The sequence below is a fragment of the Sceloporus occidentalis genome, unplaced genomic scaffold (assembly GCF_023333645.1).
Source record: "Sceloporus occidentalis isolate IW3139 unplaced genomic scaffold, rSceOcc1.0.p SCAF_6, whole genome shotgun sequence".
In the NCBI taxonomy this organism is placed as follows: Eukaryota; Metazoa; Chordata; class Lepidosauria; order Squamata; family Phrynosomatidae; genus Sceloporus; species Sceloporus occidentalis.
Window position 1 is genome coordinate 82,348,399 of NW_028316986.1, and position 22,374 is coordinate 82,370,772.

Sequence of the window (22,374 nt, forward strand, 5' to 3'; positions counted from 1 at the left end):
TTTCTGTCCTAAATTAAATAACGTGTATCCTCATGTGGATATAAATCAGGCCTGGGGAAAGTGCAAGCCATGAGCTGCATGTCATATCTAGGGTCATTTCTGTAGCCTTCCCCCACAACCCCAAAACATTTTTTTGGGAAAAATATTGACCCCAGTGGCCTTTAGGGACAGGAAAGTGACGGGAAATGACTTCCAGATCACTTCTGTTGAAAACAAAGTCTTTTTCTGGGGCCAAAGCAATTCAAAGGACCCAAAATGTGGCAAAAGTTTCCTCATTCTCTAAAGGGGTATTTTGAGGTCAAAATTTCTACTTGTATTCTAATTATACAAGTATTAAATCAAGTCTGGAAATTAGGTACATGTTTAATATAAAAATATTGTTTGTAATGCAGAATAAGTCCTCACCGGATATTTCAGAACCTGAGCCAAAAAAATTTGATAGTACCGGGTATGATAAAGACTTGGTAGAAGCTTTGGAAAGAGATATAATTTCCCAAAATCCCAATGTTCGATGGTAAGTGAAAGATATTTCTATCTTTTTTTTTAACTGAGGTGATCTGTATATAAACTGGAAAGGCTTCTCAGAAGAATACCTAGCATTTCACTAAAAATAAATTGAGTTTGTTAACAAAGTACAGATCTTACAAAAGGAAGTGATCTTGTGGCATGAGCCAAAGCTTGTGAGATCTAGCATAGCAGGTCCAGATCAATTAAATAACTTTTCTCTCAGACCTGGAAATCCCTGCAAAGATCAGCTGAGTCAAGCAAAAGGCTTTTATATCTAGAGAACAGGTTATCATATGAGCTATGTATCTATCTTACTGCCAGAATCAGTAGTATGGAGCCCTGGTGGCGCAGTGGTTAAATGTCTGTACTGCAGCCACTCATTCAAAAACAGAAGGTTGCGTGTTCAAGACCAGCAAAAGGGCTCAAGCTTGACTCAGACTTTCATCTTTCCAAGGTCACTAAAATGAGTACCCAGATTGTTGGGGCAAATTAGCTTACAGTTGTAAACCGTTTAGACACTGCTTATACGGTATGAAGTGGTATATAAATGAAGCTTGTTTGTGTTTGTTTGTTTAGTATAATTGTTCATTGGTGATTAAAATAGGTAAAGAACAGCTTCACAAACAAGTTGTTAATTATCCACAAAATTTGTATCTGCCTGCCTGCCTGCTTGCCTGCACTTACTATGCGAATGATTTTTGACACATTAGTGGCTTGAAATAGATGGGAGGAGAATACTCTTACAGAAGCTTCCTTGCATGGAAGCTATCCTTCATGGCAACACACAACATTCTGTGTGGATGTTTACATGATACCTACATTATTTACTATGAACAGGGGGCTCGGAGGCATAATTATTGCAGAACTTAACCCAGTGATGTTTGACAGTTGTTAGGCCTACTAATCATCTAAATAAAGGCAGTTTTGGTTAGTCTAGAAATGTAGACTTTTAATAGAATATTCTTGGAAACCATAAAAGTGAGGCTAAGACATGTCATACATTCCTGAAGCAAGATTTGTAATTAATTCTGTCGAAAAGATGATGCATTTACCCCAATAGTTTTCCCCCCTATAATCTTACATGAAATGGTTTTACATAATGAAAAATTAATTTATGCATTTTTAAATTACTTTTTGTGTAGCTTTTCTGTGGAGAAATTTGTGACCTGAAAGGGGACAAAAAATACTTTTTCGAGTTACTGATCCTTCCTTGCTTAATTCTTCATAAGTGATCATTACTTGTCACATACAAGCAGCTGATTGGTTTCTCTTTTTCTTCTTCGTGGTCTCTGCGAATCATACAAATGGGTTGTACTGCGCCTGCGCAGTGCCTTCGGAAACTTCTGGAATCACTAGGCAAAGTACACTTTGCAACATGTTGAAACTTTTTGGCGGTAACCCCGCCCATCCCCTATAAAGCCTCCGTTCCCGCTCTTTTCCCCAGTTCCTTTTTTCCGCCGCGTTAGCTGCCACTAGGAACTTCGCTCTCTGTGTTAGAAAAGGAATCACTGGAAATTGACCTCGGACCGTTTTTGACTCTTCTCTGCGACTAGCCCTTGATCTGATTTTGGCATTTAGACCCCGGAACGTGTTTGACCTCGCACCTGCTTCTCCCTCGGACTTGTCTCCTCGCTCGTTGCCGACCCGGACCGCCTGACCTCGCTCTTCGGATCATGCCATCAGTACCCTTTAAAAAGTGCTCCGTGTGTGGGGGTAAGATTCCTGGCCAGGACCCCCATTCCTCTTGCCTCCTGTGTTTGGGAGAGACCCACGTTCCGGCCTCTTGTGCCTTGTGTAAGTCTTTGACTCCTCAAGCGAGGAAAAATCGGGAGACGAGGTTGAAGGCTGCTATCTACACTAAAGTCTTCACCTCAGGGGCGATGTCTTCGGTGGGGGCTTCATCTTCGGCCGCGACTTCCCTACCGACCCTTGCCGAGTCTCCGACTCAGTCGCCACCGGTGGATCCGTCAACCCTCCCCGGGGATGGTCCGTCTGAACCACAGGGCCCGGCTGAACCCATCCCCAAAGCTTCCAAGAAGGATAAAAAGCATAAGAAGGTCCCTAAGGAGAGCCGGACCACCGAGAAGGACTCGAGCTCCCATAAGGGTTCTGCCTCGAGCTCCTCTGTCCCGAAGGCGCCCACTTCTACCACTCCGAAGTCGGGTTCTGCTTCGAGGCCTTCGTCTACTAAGACTTCGAAGTCTACGGGAGCAACTAAACCTCCAACTGGGGCTCACGTGTCATCCAAGAGACCCCGATCTTCTTCTTTGGACGACGACCGTCAGCCGTCTAGACGTCTCTCCCTGGATCGAGGCCAGGAGGACACTCCACAGGCTCGCCCAGAAGACCGTTCTGACTCGGTACGCAGGCACTCGGATGCCGACCGTAGACCGTCGGAGGCCGACTCCCGACCATCAGATCCACGCCTGGCGGCCAAAAGAGCTAAGACTTCGACCTCCGGGTCGCACGTCACAGGCACCAGCCGTGGGGACCGCTCTCGTGATCTAGCCTCGGGGTCCCGACCCCTGTCTACCTTCCGGCATGCTCCCGAGGAAGCTGCTCAACTCCTCTCGGAACCGGCTTCCCCTGCGGGCTCCAGGGATGACCGTCGCTCTCCGACTCCAATGCCAACCCGCGTACGTCGAGCCGTCTCTCCATCCCCACCCAGGGACCCTCAGCCTGAGTACTACTACGATTCTGAAACAGGGAGGTACTACAGACTGGTCCCTCAAGAGGATGTGGAGTCCCTCCTTGAACATCGGAGACCGAGACCAAGAGCTTCTTCCAGACCCTCCAGGGTGTCTGCATTTTCACCCCACCGAGTGGAGGCCGCTACCGACCCGGATGTCGTGAACCTTGAGTCGGATGACGAAACGGCTTCCCAGGCCCGTTACCGCCCGAGACACGACTCAATTTCTTCCCGGGACGATGACTATCAGTCGGCCAACCAGGACTTTGCCCAGCCGGGTGCGGTGTCCCCCTCCGACGATGTCCGAACCTTCGCGGAGCATGTCATCAAAATGGGCAACGCTCTGGACATCAAGATCTCCCAAGCTGAAGAGGAGGCCTCGGACCCGGTTGAGAGACGGATCCATGGAAGACTGCCCACCCCGCCGGCAATACCTCTTCTTCCCTCCTTGGAGAAGTTAGCCAGGCGTTCTTGGGAGGCCCCTGCATCCACGGCGTCCAACAACAGGAAGGTTGAGTCCCTCTATAGAATCTCTCCACCGACTCCGTCTTGGCTGTTTGGGCACCCCAAGCAAAGCTCAGCCATCGTAGAAGGCTCGCAGCGTGCGTCCACCCCGAAAGCTTCCTTGATGCCATCCGACAAGGAAGCTAAGAAGATCGACGCCCTGGCCAAGAAGGCGTATTTCTCCTCGGCGTTGGGCATGAGAGTGGCAAATTACAACGCGTGCATGGGCGCTTACATACAGTGGCTCATGGAAAAGGTGTCCCCTCTCATTCCGGACTTACCTGATGATTCCCAGGCTATCCTCTCGGAAGTCCGCGACGAGGCCCACTCAATTGGAGGATGGCTCATCACTTCGGCCAGACACGCCACGGACTGCTCCGCTAAGTCTATGGCGGCTGCCATAGCACTCCGCAGGCACGCCTGGCTAAGGTCTTCGGACTTGAACCAGAATGCTCGCTCGACCATCGAAGACATGCCCTTCGACGAGGACGGCCTCTTCCATCGTGAGACGGACGAAAAGCTTAATTTTAAGTACAGGATGAGGACCGCTGCCAAGAAGCACGGTATGTCTTCTTCCCCCCAGTCGTCTTCTCGCAAGCGCTTCACTGCCGTACGCCAGTGGTATGGCCAGGGCCAGAGGCCCTACCAACAAGATAGGCCTTTCCAGCGCCAGGATCAGGGCAGGCAACGCTTCCCGTCCCAGTCTTCCTCCTCCTCGGGCCGTCGGTCGGGGCCCAAGTACAAAAAGAATTACAGGAGGCAAGATTCGGACCCGGCTAAGAAGAGGAACTGATGGGACTTAGCGTACTCCGTCGCTTCTACTGCTCCTTTCTTTCTGGACAGACTGAGGCCCTTTTCTAACACCTGGGCCTCAATCACCACCAATTCTTGGGCCCTCACCATCGTCTGTAGGGGTTATGCCCTTGAATTTGAGGAGCTCCCACCAACTGGAGCTATTCTGTCCACTCCCCCCTCAGACACCCTTCTCGACAAAGTACGCACCCTTCTCGCCAAAGGCGCCATCTCCATTGTCGATCCCGTCGACGTCCCTAGATGCTTCTTCTCCCGTTATTTTACGGTCCCGAAACCTGATGGGGGAATCAGGCCCATATTGGACCTTAGACAGTTGAATGCTTACCTGTCTTATCGCCGTTTCCGGATGGTAACGCTTGCTTCTATTTTACCTTTGTTGCAGCAGGACCTGTGGTTTGCAACGATAGACTTAAAGGACGCTTACTTCCATGTCAGCATCCGAGAGTCCCACCGCAGGTTTCTGGCGTTCGCCGTCGGGACGGACGTCTACAGATACAACGTCCTCCCCTTCGGCCTATCTACCGCTCCTCGCATCTTCACCAAGTGCATGGCGCCCGTGGTTGCTCACCTACATCGCCGCGGCATGAGAGTCTTCCCGTATCTCGACGACTGGCTCCTCGTGTCCCCCTCACGTCAAGAGCTACAACGACACACCTCAGAGACACTCGAGCTCTTACGGGACCTGGGCCTAGTGGTCAACCTCGAGAAATCTCAGTTGCTTCCCACAAGGCAGATAAAGTTCATCGGGTCCCTCCTCGACTCAAACAGTTGTATGGCCTTTCTGCCTCCGGACCGTTTCCAGGCCTTGGCCCGGGCCGTCAGCAGGTGCACCACCCGAAGGCGGGTTATGGCAAGGGACATTCAGGTGGCATTGGGTCACATGGCGTCGACAACATTTGTCACTCCGTGGTCAAGGCTCCGGGCTCGACCACTGCAGTCATGGTTCCTGTCGGTCTTCGATCTGGAAAGAGACCCCCCTTCCCGCAGACTTACCGTGCCAAGACCAGTCATTCGCTCCCTCCGTTGGTGGCTCGACTGCCGGAACGTCTGCGCCGGCATGCCCTTTTCACCGCCCCAACCAGAGTTGGTGTTGACCACAGACGCATCGGAAGACGGCTGGGGTGCCCACGCCTTAGACCTATGGGCCAAAGGCATCTGGTCCCTGGACGAGAAGACACTCCACATCAACGCATTAGAGCTGTTGGCGGTGGAAAAGGCCTTAAGGGCTTTCGAGTCCTCACTGTCGGGGAAAGTTGTTCAGCTCAGAACAGACAACACCACGGTGATGTACTACCTGAACAAACAAGGTGGCACCAGGTCACGCACCCTCCTAGACATCACACTTCGGCTTTGGGACTGGTGCATAGCCCGGAACATTTTGCTCCAAGCGGTACACTTGCCAGGCACCCAGAACACTCAGGCGGACCTGCTAAGCAGGTCCCCCTCGTCGTGCCACGAGTGGAGGCTCCACCCGGAGACTGTACACGACCTCTTTGCCCGATGGGGAACCCCACAAATAGACCTGTTTGCGACCGTGTACAACTCCCATTGTCCCCAGTTCTGCTCCCGGACGCCGGACGACGACTCCCTCGGGGATGCGTTCGGGTTCCGATGGTCGGGGATAGCACTCTACGCCTTTCCCCCCTTCCCGCTGATCACCAGGACAGTCTCGAAGATGGTTTCGGATTCAGCGGACGCGATCCTGATCACGCCTTGGTGGCCCGGGCAGCCCTGGTTTCCTTGCCTCCTTCACCTCTCTCGAGCCAACTTTCTCCGGCTCGAGCCCAGACCGGATCTCCTCACGGTTCAAGGAGGTCGCGTTCGACACCCGGACATCGAGACCCTTCCCTTGGTGGCGTGGAGAATCCATCCCTAGCCCGGCTACCGGCCTCGGTACGGAAAGTCATCTTGGCTGCCCGGAAACCGGCCACCCAAAAATCCTACAGACTCAAGTGGGACAGGTTTCTTCGGTTCCTGTCTGACAGACGCCTCTCCCTAGCCCAGGTTGATACGCCAGTGGTCCTGGAGTTCCTAATGTCCCTCATCGATGCGGGCCTCTCTACCACATCTGTTAAGTGCTATCTATCTGCTATTTGCTCGTCCTTCCAATTTGATGGGAAGCCCTCCTTTTTTAAAGACCCCCTTGTCAAGGGATTCCTGAGGGGCTGCAATAATTTATACCCCCAGGTGTCGGTCCCGACTCCGGCCTGGAGTCTCGAGACGGTGTTAGGGGCCTTGCAGTCTAAACCATTTGAACCTTTAGCCACCACTGACATTAGACTGTTAACCTGGAAAACAGTGTTTTTGGTGGCTATCACTTCTGCCCGCCGGGCGGGCGAACTTTGTGCCCTGCGTCGGGACCAACCCTTTCTTAGATTCCACTTGGACAAGGTAGTTCTCAGGACAGATATTTCCTTCTTACCCAAGGTTGTTTCCACTTTCCATATGTGCCAGGACATTGTTTTACCAACTCTGGCACCCAGCCCGACTACCGATACCGAGCGGGCCCTCCACTCCCTGGACGTGCGTAGGGCTTTAGCCTTTTACCTGGACAGAACTAGACACTCGAGCCGCTCGGAGAGACTGTTCCAGTGTTACTCGGGGCCGAAAAGAGGACTGCCCGTGTCGGCCCAGAGACTCTCTAAGTGGATTTCGAGTACTATTGCCCTATCTTATGAGCTTTTGGGCAAGCCCTTGCCGACCAGGATCCGCTCCCATGCCACAAGGGCATTAGCGGCCTCTTCTGCTTTCTTGTCTGGTATCCCTTTGGACGAGATTTGCAAGGCTGCCGTGTGGTCTCAGCCCCTAACCTTTATTAAACACTACAGGTTGGACACTAGGGCCAAAAAGGACGCAGCTTTCGGGAGGGCTGTGTTGGTGTCAGGACTACATTGATTGTGTTCGCTGTTGACTGTGTTCCATACCGACAGCATCAATATGACTGTTCTCGAATGACTCAATGCTGGGGTTCGAGGTCCTTTTGGGCTTGCCTTTACGAGGTGGGATTTCTTTACAAGTATATAAACAAACCATCAACTCTTATACTTGTTTCAGTTATCTTTATTGTCCATTACTTATTGGTTCACTGATTTCTATGACACTCCCACCTCCACTGACCTTAGCTTGCCAGTCTCAACCCATTTGTATGATTCGCAGAGACCACGAAGAAGAAGGACAGGTTGCTTACCTGTAACGGTATTTCTTCGAGTGGTCATCTGCGAATACATACAAATCCCGCCCATCCTCCCCTCAGTGTCCTGCTCTGATTGGCTCTTTTGTGTTGCCTGCACGGCGGAAAATTGCGGAACTGGGGAAAAGAGCGGGAACGGAGGCTTTATAGGGGATGGGCGGGGTTACCGCCAAAAAGTTTCAACATGTTGCAAAGTGTACTTTGCCTAGTGATTCCAGAAGTTTCCGAAGGCACTGCGCAGGCGCAGTACAACCCATTTGTATGTATTCGCAGATGACCACTCGAAGAAATACCGTTACAGGTAAGCAACCTGTCCTTCTCCTGAATCTTTCTTGTAAAAAAAATATTTGGATAGTAATACCAAAGCACGTTGCTCTTGAGAGCATCTTGAGAGTAAGCCCTATTGAATTCAGTCAGGTTTACTTTTGAATAAGTACAAATATGATTGAACTGTATACACCTGGAATTTCCAAAAAGCAGGAGCTAATACAGTCAGTCCTCCTTAACCACAGATTTTTTTATCCACGGATGCAAGCATCCACGGCTTGAAAGTATTCCAAAAAAGTATAAATCCCAATTGGCAAACCTTGATTTTCTATTTTATATAAGAGACACAATTTTGCTCTGCCATTATATTTAATGGGACTTGAGTATCCACGGATTTTGTTATCCACGGGGGATCCTGGAACCAAACTCCAACGGATAACAAGGTTGTACTGTACTTATTTGGCAAAACACTATTTTCTCAGCAGTGAAAGGCTGAACATCCTGAGATGGGTTGATCTTCCTTTTCACCCTGATGGGCAGGAATGATGCAGACCTTTGAGAAGTACCCTTTAGTGGGAGCAGCAACTGGTAATGCCAATTACCATTCATACCTCACATCCAATAGGTTGTGCTTTTCTCTTACTCCTCTGCTTCACAAGGGCTTTCTCACAACAATAGCAACAACAATGACATAAGCATCAAGAAGACACTCTATCTTTCTTCTGTGCACTCCCCCCCTCCAGTGAGAATGTCCTCTCACATGGGGAGGTCTTTTTATCCACTATGGCTCATTCATCGTGAGCCGAAGAGGCTAGTCCAGGTATGTCCAAGGCTTTGCCTTCCTCAGAGAAGAGCCAACGGGGGAATCTGTGCAGGACTAGCAAGTGAGAGAAAATCTCTCCCTTCTGCAGTCTCTGCCCTGCCAAGGCTCAAGCCTGTTAGGAGACTAGGGAGAGGCTGAGGATAAGATAGCAGGAGACCTGCTGCCAACACCACAGATACCCAAAGGGAGGGAACTGTCCTGCATGTTGTTTCTTCCTTCAACCTGGGCAGAAAGGCAGTGGCTCGGGCAGTCCTTCAGCCTTGGAAGCAGGATAAGCCCCTGCAGCCCCTGTGTTGGATTAGGTGCAATTAAACCCCTATTTCCAGACAGCAGCCATTGGAGTCCTCAGCAAGGCAAAGCATGGAAGGATAAATTCACTATTTCCTATGGGACTTGAGCATAGGCGGATTTTTTCTTACGTGGGGGGATCCGAAATGGATCCTTCGCCTAAGGAGAGGGCCCACTGTAATTCTGAGTACAGTTTTTGTTAACACAAGGCGCATTTGTATGGACTTACTAGTATCTACAGGAAGTACATGTTAACATAATTTCTCCTTTACCTAACCTTGGCAATTTGTTGTTGTTGTGTGCCTTCAAATCATTTCCAGTTTATTGCAACCTTAAGGCCTATCACAGGGTTTTCTTGGCAATATTTCTTCAGAGGGTTCTCCAGAGTCATAGTCTCATGCTTAAACCACAACACCATGTTGCCTCTCACCATGGCAATAGCCTTATTTTATTTACAGGTACATAGATAATCCAGTACAGAAGTTCTCACTCTGACTAAAATATTTGTTGTACATCAGGATGCGGTGGCTCAAGTGGTTAAGACGCTGGCTTTGTTGATTGCAAGATGGGCAGATTGGCAGTTCGAGGCCTGGGAGCAGCATGATGGGGTGAGCTCCCACCACTAGTCCCAGCTTCTGCCAACGTAGCAGTTCAAAAGCATGCAAATGCAAGTAGATAAATAGGCACCACTCCAGTGGGAAGGTAAACAGCATTTTGTGCAATCATGCTGGCCACATGATCTCAGAGTAGTTTCTGACAACGCTGGATCTTCGGCTTAGTAACAGAGAGGAGCACTGCCCTCTATGGTTGGACATGACTTGACAACCTTGTCAACAGGGAATACCTTCACCTTATCTTTACATCAAGTATTAACATTAATTTAGATAGCAGTGGGGGTAACTATCTCCTCCTCAAAAGTGGTACTCCTCATTGCTTACAAGATGGAGTGTCTGCAGTTAATACAACCAATTGATAATGTGTTAGTTGGAATAATTTCCAGGTTTTGGATCAGATTTCATTCTGATTGGTAGCAGAATCCACCGGAATGTATTTTAGACAAGTAAGCAGTCCCAAGGTTCAGTGAGGCCCTGCGTGGTTTTCTGTGAGCCAGTTACCCTTCTAATCCTTGCTATATGAAGAAATCGCTCACCCCCTTGACAGTGCTATTACATCAGCGGCTCTTGCTAATATGGCTCTTCTGGTGGACATCTGCCAGAAAACAGCCACCTGGAACTCACACACAAGTCAAGTTTGTTTGCATTAGCCGACTAGGCTTTTGTACACCTGGAAGTCATTCTCCACTTTGTGAGGTGCTGGAAGTGGAGAGTCTTTGTCTCTGCTAAACTTCATTCAACAAGAGAGTGATCAACAAGCTGTTGGTAATAGTTTATGCCTAAGATACCAGTTAAGCAAGATACCCCTGGTTAGTACTTGAATGGGAAACCACCAGCAAATACTAGATGCTGTTCACTATATTTCAGATGAAGGGACTTGCCTAAGTGTTCCTTGCCTAAGAAAACCCTGTGAAATTTATGAGGTCACCATAAATTGACAGGCAGTGTGAAGGTGCACACACGTGTGTCTGTGCATACATGCCCCTTTTCTCTCTCATACACACACATATATGACACCAGCAGTTTGTTTTCCCACTTTTAATTTTGGGAACTCTAGTATGCCCTATCTTAGGATGTTTAGCCTTTCACTGCTGGGAAAAGAAACATTGGTCTTACCTTTGATATGCTCATTTCTAGCAGTGAAAGATGACTGTCTTCCTCACCCACCATAGAGATTCTTCTCTTACTGCTGCTGCTGGCTTATTACACTGCTTGTTGTCAGCATGGTAAAGCCTCTTCTCTTCTTGTGCTATGCCTTCTCTTTGCTTTTATTCCTTTTATTTTCTTTGGAGTGTTAACTGATCATTTGACTGGCCTTGTCAGGAGTTGCTCCCACTAGAGTGCTCTCCTTAAAGTTCTGTACTGTTTCTGCCTATTGGGATGAGAGGGAAAAGCAAACCATCTCAGGATATTTATCTTTCACTGCTGTCACAAGTAAGACCAATGTTTCTTTCTCCATGGAACAGAATGTAAAAGTGTTCATGCTTTTTATTTTAATATTTATAATCTATATTTCTAAATACATTAAACAAAGAGGTTCATTTCAAGTCACTTATTTGCCCCTTGTTTATTTGTAAAAGCAGGTTTCAAGTCAATGGTTCTGTTCACATGGAGAACACTAAGTCAGGTCTGGATGAAATAAAGTTATTGTTCATGAGATTTATTCTTAGCTTAATAAGAACTAAGTTGCAATTAGCCAGTTTATTCACCACTCCTTTCTTGCTGCTGTGCAGGATACTGAGCAATCAGAAAGTGTTTAGTTTGTAATCGGAATTCGGGATTGTCGTTTGTTGCTTCCTTTAAAGCAAGGATTGATGACCCAAAAGCAATCGTAGTTTAGAATCTGTTTTACACATTTACTTGGCAAAGGAGCAGCAAACAGTCCATATAAGCAAAGGAGACAAAAAGCAGCACACAGCTTGTACCTGGTATGCTAGGATTTATCAGATTCCTGACTAGTCATTCTGAGTGAGTGTGGACAGTAACAGGTATACAGTCAGCCATACAGTATTCACAGATTCAACCATACATGGCTTGACATTTTTAATATTTTTTAAAAAAAATATTAAATTCCAGAAAACAAACCTTGATTTTTGCCATTTTATATAAGGGACGCTATTTTACTACAGAACTGTACTTAATGGGACTTGAACGTCCATAGATTTTGGTATCCATGGGGGATTCTGGAACTAAACCCCAGTGGATACCAAGGGCTCACAGTATTATTCATTGTATACTGTAGCCCCCAGCGAAAATGGTGACACGCAAATATTCAAGTCCCATTGAAAATAATGGCTTGTGCGCCCAAGGTGCACCCGGGCATGCACTGCCATTTTGTCCCTTCCTGCTTGTCCCTCCTGTAAAGAGTGAGATTGTGAACTCCAACTCCGCGAAAAGGGAGGGACAAGTGTAGTTTATAATGTTGGCTTTGTTTTACACTTGAATATTTTAACTCAGGCTATTTTAAAGGCACATTTGATATAACTGAAATGTTTAAATAAAATAAGCATCACAGTTTGGTATGTTATTACCAGTAGAATTTTGAAGGAAGTTCCAGTTATTTTGTTTATAGGTGTCTATTCTGTTCATAGAACTTTAGCAATTTCTTTGCATAAGTGTCTTCTGCCTCTAAATAAATTACAGACCAAAATGCAAATATATTTTTGATAGAGTGTTGCCCTCCAAGAGTGAAAGTTGTTTCAGTACAAAATAATTTCATATTCCACTGTGGAGCTTCATAAAGAGTGGACTTTTTAGATGCAGGGAAATGATCTGTTACTATCTAACTCACAATGTCTGTAAAACACTCAGATTACAAAGTCAACCATTATTATTATTTTTTAATTCAGGGATGATATCGCTGATTTAGTGGATGCTAAAAAGTTACTCAAAGAAGCAGTAGTTTTGCCTATGTGGATGCCAGAATTCTTTAAGGGCATTAGAAGGCCTTGGAAGGTAATACCATTTTGACTACTTTTGAAGTATTACTTACAAGATTCTTGCCTCCAGTTTCAGAAATGTGATATGTTGATGAGCAATCTTTTGTTATTTATAACTGTATTCATTTATTTTACTATGATTTTTTATTTCAGTAAGAAACAGTAATGGAATTATTCCATTTATTCCATATATTGAATTAAACAAGAGTTATTACCTAAAGTACTACATACATGCTAGAACAGTTGGATGTCTGCTAGTCCATTAGCTCCACTGATTTTTTTTCCTCTCCTGAGCCTTTCACATTGATAAAAATCTGCTCCAGAGGATTTCATAGCCCTCTGGAGCAAAATTTCAGGATTTATAAGGAGCCTTTTGGGGGTGGGGTGGTAGTGGGTGGGGTGGAATTTCATTATTGTAGCTAAGCCTATGTTATTAAAATATTTCTAATTTTATAGTGGGAAATGAATTCCAGAAATTTTAAACAAATGGCTTTCTCATTGCTTTTTTCTGTAACCTTTTCAATAGGGTGTTTTGATGGTTGGGCCTCCCGGCACTGGAAAAACTCTCCTTGCAAAAGCTGTAGCTACTGAATGCAAGACAACCTTTTTCAACATATCTTCATCAACGCTTACTTCAAAATACAGAGGAGAATCTGAAAAACTTGTTCGTCTGTTATTTGAAATGGTGATTTAGTTATTCTTTTACAATTTTGTAGAAGAATAATAGGCTTTAGCTAACCTAAAGTGTTTTTAAGAACTTGTGATTTCACATAAAATTTGCTGTGTTTTCACCCTATGGAAAAATACACTTCCTTTTTGTATCTTTGGCCCCATTCCCATTGGGCAAAAAAAGTGGCTTATGTTGCCATAATTCTGACTCAGATTTTTCCCCCGAGTTGTATTCAAATCTAGTCCCTCATTCCCATTACAAAAGGGTGCAAATGGACTCAGGGTTTTTTGACCCATGTTCTCGTTCCCATTGAAATTTTCTCGGTTGTAATTTAAAGCGGACTTTTTTTCTCCCCATTCCCATTGCCCTTCCGGAACCTCTTTTTTAAAAAAAAAGCAGCTGTCAATCAAGAGCCTAGGCGTTTGACATCACAGCCAATCAATCGCTTAGGCACTTTTGCCCTCTGGGAAAGAGAGAAGGAGCCTCTATCCCTCCAAGTCCCTTTGCCCCCCTCGCTCTCCTGTGTCTTCCCAGAGCCTCTCTGGGAAAGGGGAAAGGATCCTCTATGCCCCGAAGTCTCTTTGCCTCCCCCATTGCTCCCTGGGCTGCCTGGGGGGTGATCAAGCAGGCATGTAATGCAAAGCCATTCTGCTGCTCAGGCAGAGGGGAAAAAAGAAAAAAAAAGGTTAAAAAATGGTGTTCAATGGGTCTCCTCACACATCAATTTATGAATGTGGAGCAGGGGAAGGTTGCAGGGGGCATAATGTGTTTACTGCGTTTGGAGGTCAATGTAGCCTAAGCAATCAAAAGCTTAATTTTTTTTAAAAAAATTGTTTACACGTGCGATCGCCTTACCCTGCTTCCCACTCCACAGGGGGAAAGGCTATGCGAACGGGGGGAAATGGCGCTGGTAATGCAGGAAAGAGAACAAAGTGGGTGACACCCCCAAGCTAACCCCTTGAGCACTGCTCTTCCCATCCCCAAGTTCCCGAATCAGACACACTTGTCATTCCCATTCATTTGCCTCAAATCAGACTCGGGAGGCGCAAGAAAAACCTCTAAAAATGTGCAGTCAAATTAACTTGGATTATCCACCACTGATTCGGGTTTTTCCAGGAAAAATCAATTACATGGGGATCAGATCTGAACTCCAATGGGAATGAAATCGGCACAATGAGGATCGAATGCGTGCTCAAATGGGAACGATGCCCCCATAATCCGCGTCTTGATCCGCTTTATAAGCCAGTGAGAATGAGGCCTAGGATACTTACATTGAACACAGGAAATATACCTTAATTATATCATGACAAATGATCAATTTTCCTTTTGTCTGTATTCATATTTTCACAGGATGCAATAAATGGGCATTTGTTGTTTAAGAAACCCCACTAAACATTTCTAAATGAGTATTTTATATTCTTGTGAGCTTCCTGTTTAAATTTTTGAAAACTGCTTCTATTTCAATAAACTTGAATCCAGTATGCACACAGATATAAATACATCTCTTGGTTTCAGCAGAAGGCTAAGTATTGCATGATATATTAAGATAAGTTGATTGTACTCCCCACCTCTTATTGAACCTAATCTCATACTGAGTTGCCCTGTTATAATAAGTTATGGTTTCTAGATTATTTGGCTTGAATGTTAATTAAACATGTAGAGAAATAATATATGCTGGTGGCTACTGAACTGCGCCTTTTGCTACAGGTCAGAAATCTGGTTTAAAAATGTATACCTGTACTAACATTCAAAAATTAAATTAATACAAATAAATTATATGTGTTAAAAGGCAAGATTTAAAATTAAATGTATTATTCAGTATACTACCATGAACATCAATTGAAACAAACTGATGTTCTTTGCTTATATTTACCAGGCTCGATTCTATGCACCAACAACAATATTCATAGATGAGATAGATTCAATCTGTAGCCGTCGAGGAACTTCTGAGGAGCATGAAGCTAGTCGAAGGGTGAAGGCAGAATTATTAGTTCAAATGGATGGTAAGCAAGCTTAGTTACACTTTGTAGGAATTTTGATAGTGTTATCATAGCAGCAGTTTTATATTTCTAAAATTTATAAATTGAACTCATATGTGTGCTTGTTGAATTTGTGCCTTGCTGTTCTTTAAGGAAGCTCAGTGACATTTTTGCTTCATTGTTAGGTTAGACTGAGAGATGTCCTATGCTGCCTATTGAACCTACATTTGGATTCCATTGAGAGAGAGATAAGAATGGGACTCATAAATGGAAGGATACATAATCAAAGATGTAGAGCAGGGATAGTTATGTTGTTGAGTTCCAGATATTTCATGGCTGCAGTTAGCATGATCCTTGGCTGTCTGTGTTGGCTAGGCTGATGGACACTGTAGATAGGCCAAAAACATGTAGAGAGTCAACATGGGCCATCACAGTGTAGAGGAAAAAATACGTTAGTGGGCAGGGACCTGAGTTTCTGTCATGCCACTGATTTTCTCTTCACTTTTGAGTTTATTTTTAGTTAAATATTTGTAAAATATTTTAGATGCAATCTAGGTGACCTTTTAATTAAAAAAAAGAAAGAAAATGCGCCTTTCTTTGGACTTCAGAATAAGTGGAGCTGTGTAGACAGATGCAGACTGAAATCCCCAATATCACTTTTGACATTACTTTTTAATCTTGTATCCTGAAAATGAAGCAGGAAAGTGCTATAAAACAAGACACACATTTTGAGACATTTTATTCAGCCAAAATATGGCTATCCACCTTAAGAACTATTTCAGATGTCTTATTTCTGTGTTAGATTGCTTTGTCAAGTGGGGGCAGTGGCGTTCCTGCACTAAGTGTCATCTGGTGTGGAGGGCAAAGGTTGTGGGGGCGGAGCCGAAAAAAGCACCTTCCTTCCCTCCCTTGCGCTAGTTTATTTGGAAGTAAAATGGTGTGTGAGAGGGAGGCAATGTGCCCAGAGCACCCTCCGTCCCTCCCACGCGCCAGTTTACTCAGGAGTAAACTGGCGTGCAAGAGGGAGGGGGTGCACTCAGCTGGGTGTCACCTGGTGTGGTCTGCACCCCCCACCTTACAATGAGTGGGAGGAAGTGTTGTTGTGAGCTGCATGTGTCCTCAACTCCCCAACCCCCAAGAAGTGAAATTGGCCATTTTGCTGCAGTAGTGGAAATGGGTTTCCATGTTTGAAACTTAAACAGGGTTTTTTCACCAAAAAGTGGAAGTCACTATAATTATCATTATTATTTTTTCTGATCAAAAAGTGAAGGCCAGAAATGAGCATAGAGTGTTTTATTGGTTACTGTTCTTTTGCCCACTTACCTAAACTTGTCAGAATGCAGTTACGGAAGGGGTGATTATAGAAAGCATTACAGATTCCACACGTGTTTGTCTAAGGATTTGAATGTACTTCCAGGAATATTCTTTGTCAACAGAAGTATTTCCGTAGTGCTGGAGAGCAGGCAGTGTGCAGTGATGCCTCCAGCCCTCTCTTGGCAACAAGGTACTTTGCAAGAGGCTTGTTGCATCATGTGTCACTGCTAGGAAAGGGTTGAAGACATCATCACCCACAGCAATGCTCTCCAGCACCTCCAGAATCCTTCTGTTGGCAAGGTTGCACTGCTGAAAAGGTGGGTATGCAACAATCATAATGTGAATACCAAAATCAATGATGTCATAAATCTGGCATATGATATCGTAAATACTGAAAATGATGCCAGCCAATATTTCTCTGGTCTTTAGCATTCTGCTAAATTTTCAAACTTTCCTTTCCAGAAGGCCTTTAAGGCTTGATGCTTCTTTAAGTCACATCTGGTTTTATTGTTGTGACCAGCCCAGAGGTCACATGCTGAAGGATGAAATATAAATTTCATAAATAAGTGTTCTCCTTCTGGCAGAGCTGATTAGTTCCTTATAAAAGGTAACAGTGGCGGGTTACAGACGCGGAAAAGTGGCGGTCTGCTGCCGCAGCCAGTTGCAACGTCCGGGAACCACAGCAGCCAAACGGACGCTGCGAAAATCGCGCTCCTTCTTGCACCCCGGAAGAGACGCCGCAAGTGCTGAAGTGCGCTCTCGCGGCGTCATTTCTGGGGCGTGCCTTGTGAATGCAGCGCGTCCGCTATGTCAAGATGGCGGCGGCCGTGTGCAACGGCCGCCGCCATTTTGTACAGACTGGGTCCGTATTAGGGTTGGGGCGTCAGGAAGTGACGCCTCTTTCTAACCCTAATACGGACCCAGTCCGTATTTTCAGGCCCGTCTGTAACGGGCCTCTGTAATCTTCATATTTAATCAGAAGTAATCCTCACTGGGCTCAGTGGGTTATACTCCTAGGTGTTTTGGATAAAAACTTAAATTAAGCAGCTAGAGGAGCAGCCTCATTAGGGACATTAGAGTGCCCTTCATTCAGACAGTTAAGCAAAAGCATGAATGTGAGTAATCAAAATCTACATTGATGATAATGACTTGGAATTACTTTCAGAAATGTGGACCTGCACATGTAACCTTTTGTCTTTTCTTTAATTTTCTCTTTTTCTTCTGATTTAGGTGTTGGAGGGGCTTCTGAAAATGATGATCCTTCCAAAATGGTTATGGTACTGGCTGCTACCAATTTTCCATGGGATATCGATGAAGCTTTACGACGTAGGTTGGAGAAGAGAATTTACATTCCTTTACCATCAGGTATTGAGCCTTCATTTCAATAAAACCCAAACCTTTTTTTCTGTCCTGAATGTCCAATAACAAACTTGACTTGATTGTTGCCATTTGCAGTGGGTGCTTGGTATCCACTGTGGCTTAGTTGTAGAGCCTCCCATGGATTTCAAAATCATTCAAAATCAATTTCCATGATATACAATGGTATAAACATGGTGTCCCTTACATAACACAGCAAAATATTGTTTTGCTTTTTGGAATTCATATATTTTTGGAATATTGTCAAGCTGTGGATAGTTGAATCCGTGAATAAAGAATGCCTGGATATGGAGGAGAGCCAACTGTATATGGACTTGGACAAGGGGAAAGAAATGCTTCCAAGAGGAATCCAGACACAATATGTTTTCAGGCAGTTGAATTGTCTGTGTTCCACAGGGCTTACATGGACATTGGTACAGCTGAATTATGCCACTTAACAAAAACTCAAGCATGTCAAAGAGCAAAATTAAGCGTGTGCTTAGGAGCCTGTGTTTAAATCTTCAGTGTTTTAATTAAAATGAATATAGGAAACAACACAAACAGGTTCAGTTTAACCAAATTCTGCCTATTATGTGGTGCAGGAACTTAACTTTTTTTTCTTCATGCGTCTGTGTACTCATTTCAGCCAAAGGTAGAGAGGAACTTCTAAGAATAAACCTGCGAGAGTTGGAGCTTGCTGATGATGTTGATCTTGCCACTATAGCACAGAATATGGATGGTTATTCTGGGGCTGACATTACCAATGTGTGCAGGTATGTTGAGACTGCAGCACTTATAAGACCATTTTCACTAAGGCTTCAATTCTAAGCATCATTCTGTTGGGACACTTGTCACAATCCAGACGCTGCTTATGTAAAGCTGGGGGGGAGGCAACCCTCAACAAATGTTAAACTGCAACTCTCATGACCCTTCATCATAGCTTATTCTAGTCAGAACAGACAGTGGTGTCCCCGCTCCTGGTGTCACCCAGTGCAGAGGGGAAGGCTTTTGGGCAGGGGATGGGGCTTCTGGGGGTAGCCAAAAGGATGCATTCCTCCCATCTCCGCTCCTGCTACTGTTGCAGCGCTACTCCATTCAGAAGTAGAGCAACTCTGTGGCAGTAGGATCAAGAGGGCCCTCTCCTTCACTGCTGAACCATCCTCCTCCTCAGGATTAGAGCGATACTGTGGCAGCAAGGTTGGGGGAGGGGCTGCACTTGTTGCTCTCCTTTGCTGCCATGGTGAAACCATGAGGGGTGCACTTCCCTCTCCTCACCCTGCAGCAGGAGGATGAAACCAGGTATCACCTCTTTTCTGGGATGTCACTGGTGCAGGCCACACTTCCCTAGTGACACCACTGAGAACAGATGAGATTTCTCATCCAACAACATCTACAGGGCAACAAGTTGCCCAAACTGATGCATAGGTATTAATTAATCAGGGTTGAAAAAATTACTTTAAAATACTTTAGTTTTTTAAAATTAAATCTTTTTTTAAAAAAAGCCAGATTTAAACATTATGAAAAAAAAAGTCAAAGATGTAATCATGAATCCTAGTTATATTCCTTGAGTAGGTTAGCAATTTATAGGCATGGGAATTAACCTGAAAACCATTCAGGATAATTGGTGAAACCTACATTTGAATATTTAAGATTATATTAAACACTAATATACTTCAACTAAAAATGACATCTGAAAGATAATCTTCCTTACTAGTGGGGATTTAAATCATATCAATCTGGGATATCAAACTGAGATTTAAATCGTATCAGTCCTATAGTTAATCACTGGTTTAACTAGCTCTACTATCACAATTTACAGCAAAATATTTTTGTAGTGAAACAGCTTCCTATGTGTACAATGTTAATTTTACCCTCTGACCTTTAGTGCTAGAGAAGCAGCCAGATTGGTGTGAAGGCTAGGCTGGTGGTCTGAAGAACATACTGCAAGGAAAGCAGTTATCCGGGTTGCCTGCCCAGGAGACCTCATGTACAAAAACTACTTTTCTCTCAATGCAGGAACCCCATGCTCCTTTCCAAACAACTCCTAGAAGCTGTTAAAGTAGTTAGCCCTGGTGCTTCCTTGGGTCCTTTCTCTGTAGAAAAGCCATAAATGCGAAGCTACTTCTTTTCTTTAATACACTAGTCTCTCCCTAGTCATTTCCTTGAAAATCTGTATTTTGTTCACCTCTTCATCTTTTTTCCATCCTACATCTATTTCTACCCAGTTTTGTTTTTCAGCTTTTACCTTTCTTTGCCTCTATTCCTTCAGTTCCTAATTTGCTTAACTTAGACCATCCTCCCTTTTCTTTCTGATTTTCTCTGCTTTCTGTGATCTTCTTTTCATTTTTATCCCTTTTATGCATGTCTCTGTTCTCAGTAATACACATTTCTCTCTAGTCTTCATTATCCGCCACATTTTTGCATTTTGTTTTTTGATTCTTAATTTTTCTTTACTGTCTTATCTAAGGCCCATTCTACCTAAACAATGTACTGGATTTTTCTAGTTGTTTTGCAGAGGTGTGCTTTTAATTTGTTGTAAGCTGCTTTGATTCCTGAACTCAGATTTTGATGCATCCTTGTGCTTAGCCATAGTCCTGTGGTGGCGAACTTATGGCATGCATGTCGTCTCTGCCACACAAAGTCATTTCTGAGGGCACGCAGAGAGACGGGAGGATGGGGGGAAAGTAGGAACAGGTGTGCACCCGTTCCTCCTCTTCCTCTCACCCTCCCAGGCTTTCAGCTGTCCCCAGGGAAGTCCCTCCCCTGGAATTCCGCCCCCAGAAGGTGGAAGTCCCACCACATCCCAACCCGAAAGCCCTGTCGCTTGCCCAGAAGTCCCACCCCTGGCACCAGATAACACCTGACACAGTGTTCCACCTTTGGGTTTGGGCACTTGGTCTCTTAAGAGGTTCGCCATCACTGCCATAGTCTTTCCTCATCCACTTCAGCTGTTTTCTGCTTTCTTCCTCCTCTTCTTGATGGTTTTCTTTTTCCAAACAGTATTTCATTAGTTGTCCAACAGGTCACTTCACATACTTGAATCCATACAGCATGTTGCAGAGTAAAATCGGTCTCAAAGTGGGAATGCATCCTGTACTAACATGCCTACAGAACTCCCCTGCCTCCCCTTCTCTGTTTGATTTTCTAGATATTGCTTAAAGCACTAGCAAGATGCTGAATTCTTCTTTCTGCCTAAAAACAGTTTTGACTTTCTGCTGATGGTTGGTTCAAAAGGGAGAACCTAGAAACCTTATAATAATCCCTATGATTTCTGTGTTTGATTTCTGCAAAGTAAAATTGTACGTTAAGCATGAACTTCAAAAAAATTGCATTTACTTTGGTAACTTGATTTAGCACACTGAACCCATAGCATAGCCATCTTCAGGCTTCCGGTCATGTGTTGAAAATTAGAACAGCTACTTTCCTGATTACCTGATTTGATTTTTTGATCATTCCAAGTGTTCATCTATAACTGCTAATAAGCAGTTGTTTGGCATTATATATTCTCATTAAAGCAACACTTTCATATCAACAGGGATGCTTCACTAATGGCTATGAGAAGACGTATTGAAGGTCTGACACCAGAAGAAATCAGAAATCTTTCCAGAGATGAAATGCATATGCCAACAACAATGGAAGATTTTGAAATGGCTTTAAAGAAAGTTTCAAAATCAGTCTCTGCTGTGGACATAGAAAAATATGAGAAATGGATATTTGAATTTGGATCATGCTAAGCCTTCCTAGCTTGAGAAAGCTGCCTCAGGTCTTCAAACAATTCCAGAAGTAATGAAAAAGTAGTGCTCCTGGGCACTGAGTACTATTTTTTTAACTTTTGTAATTACACCAAAAAGCAATACACTTAATAATAAAGTTAATTTTTTAACCTGCAGCTCACTTTTTTCCTCTTGGACCAGTTGTCCCCACTGTACAACTGAATTTTAAAATGTTGTTGAACTTTAAAAAAGCCTTTTGTTTGCAAGATGCTTACTAGATAAATTGAATAGGTTCTGGCAGCCTTACCACATAAGCTTTATTTCTATTTACTTGTTTGTTGAAGTTTCAGCATGTGCCAAAACTTTCCATTTTTTTCACTGGTTGCAATTTCAAGAGATGTTTTATGAAATTCTTACATCAAAATCTCTTTGCTGCAGATCAAAATGTCTTTCACCCTCTAGCCAGTCTGTGGTAAGAAATCGTCTCACAACAGTGTTTTATCATGGGGGAAAAAAGATCTCTCATATCTGTTACCCAGCTACAGTATGCTTAGTTTTGTGTGGCTTATACTCAGTGTGTTCTCCCCTTGATGGGGCAAAGTGGGTATTTCTGCCAAGTGAGCAAATAATGGACTAAAGTGCTGAGTTGATGTAGTAAGCACTCTAATAAGGGAAGCTCACGACAGTTCTTTCGTGTAACATGAAAGG

General features: G+C 44.6%; 1 protein-coding gene across 4 annotated transcripts in view; it reads left to right on the top strand.

Moving 5' to 3' along the window:
• The window catches only part of KATNA1 (katanin catalytic subunit A1), a 33,430-nt gene extending 11,588 nt beyond the window's left edge, over window positions 1-21,842 (top strand). For all 4 annotated transcript variants that reach the window (XM_089530209.1, XM_089530211.1, XM_089530212.1 and 1 more), the window contains 7 exons: window positions 393-514; window positions 12,545-12,650; window positions 13,161-13,319; window positions 15,181-15,307; window positions 17,828-17,962; window positions 18,600-18,726; window positions 21,489-21,842. In XM_089530209.1, the coding sequence (XP_089386335.1) occupies window positions 393-514; window positions 12,545-12,650; window positions 13,161-13,319; window positions 15,181-15,307; window positions 17,828-17,962; window positions 18,600-18,726; window positions 21,489-21,687 (975 nt within the window). In that variant the 3' untranslated portion in view covers window positions 21,688-21,842. The remainder of the gene's footprint in view (window positions 1-392; window positions 515-12,544; window positions 12,651-13,160; window positions 13,320-15,180; window positions 15,308-17,827; window positions 17,963-18,599; window positions 18,727-21,488) is intronic.
• Window positions 21,843-22,374: the final 532 nt, after the last annotated feature.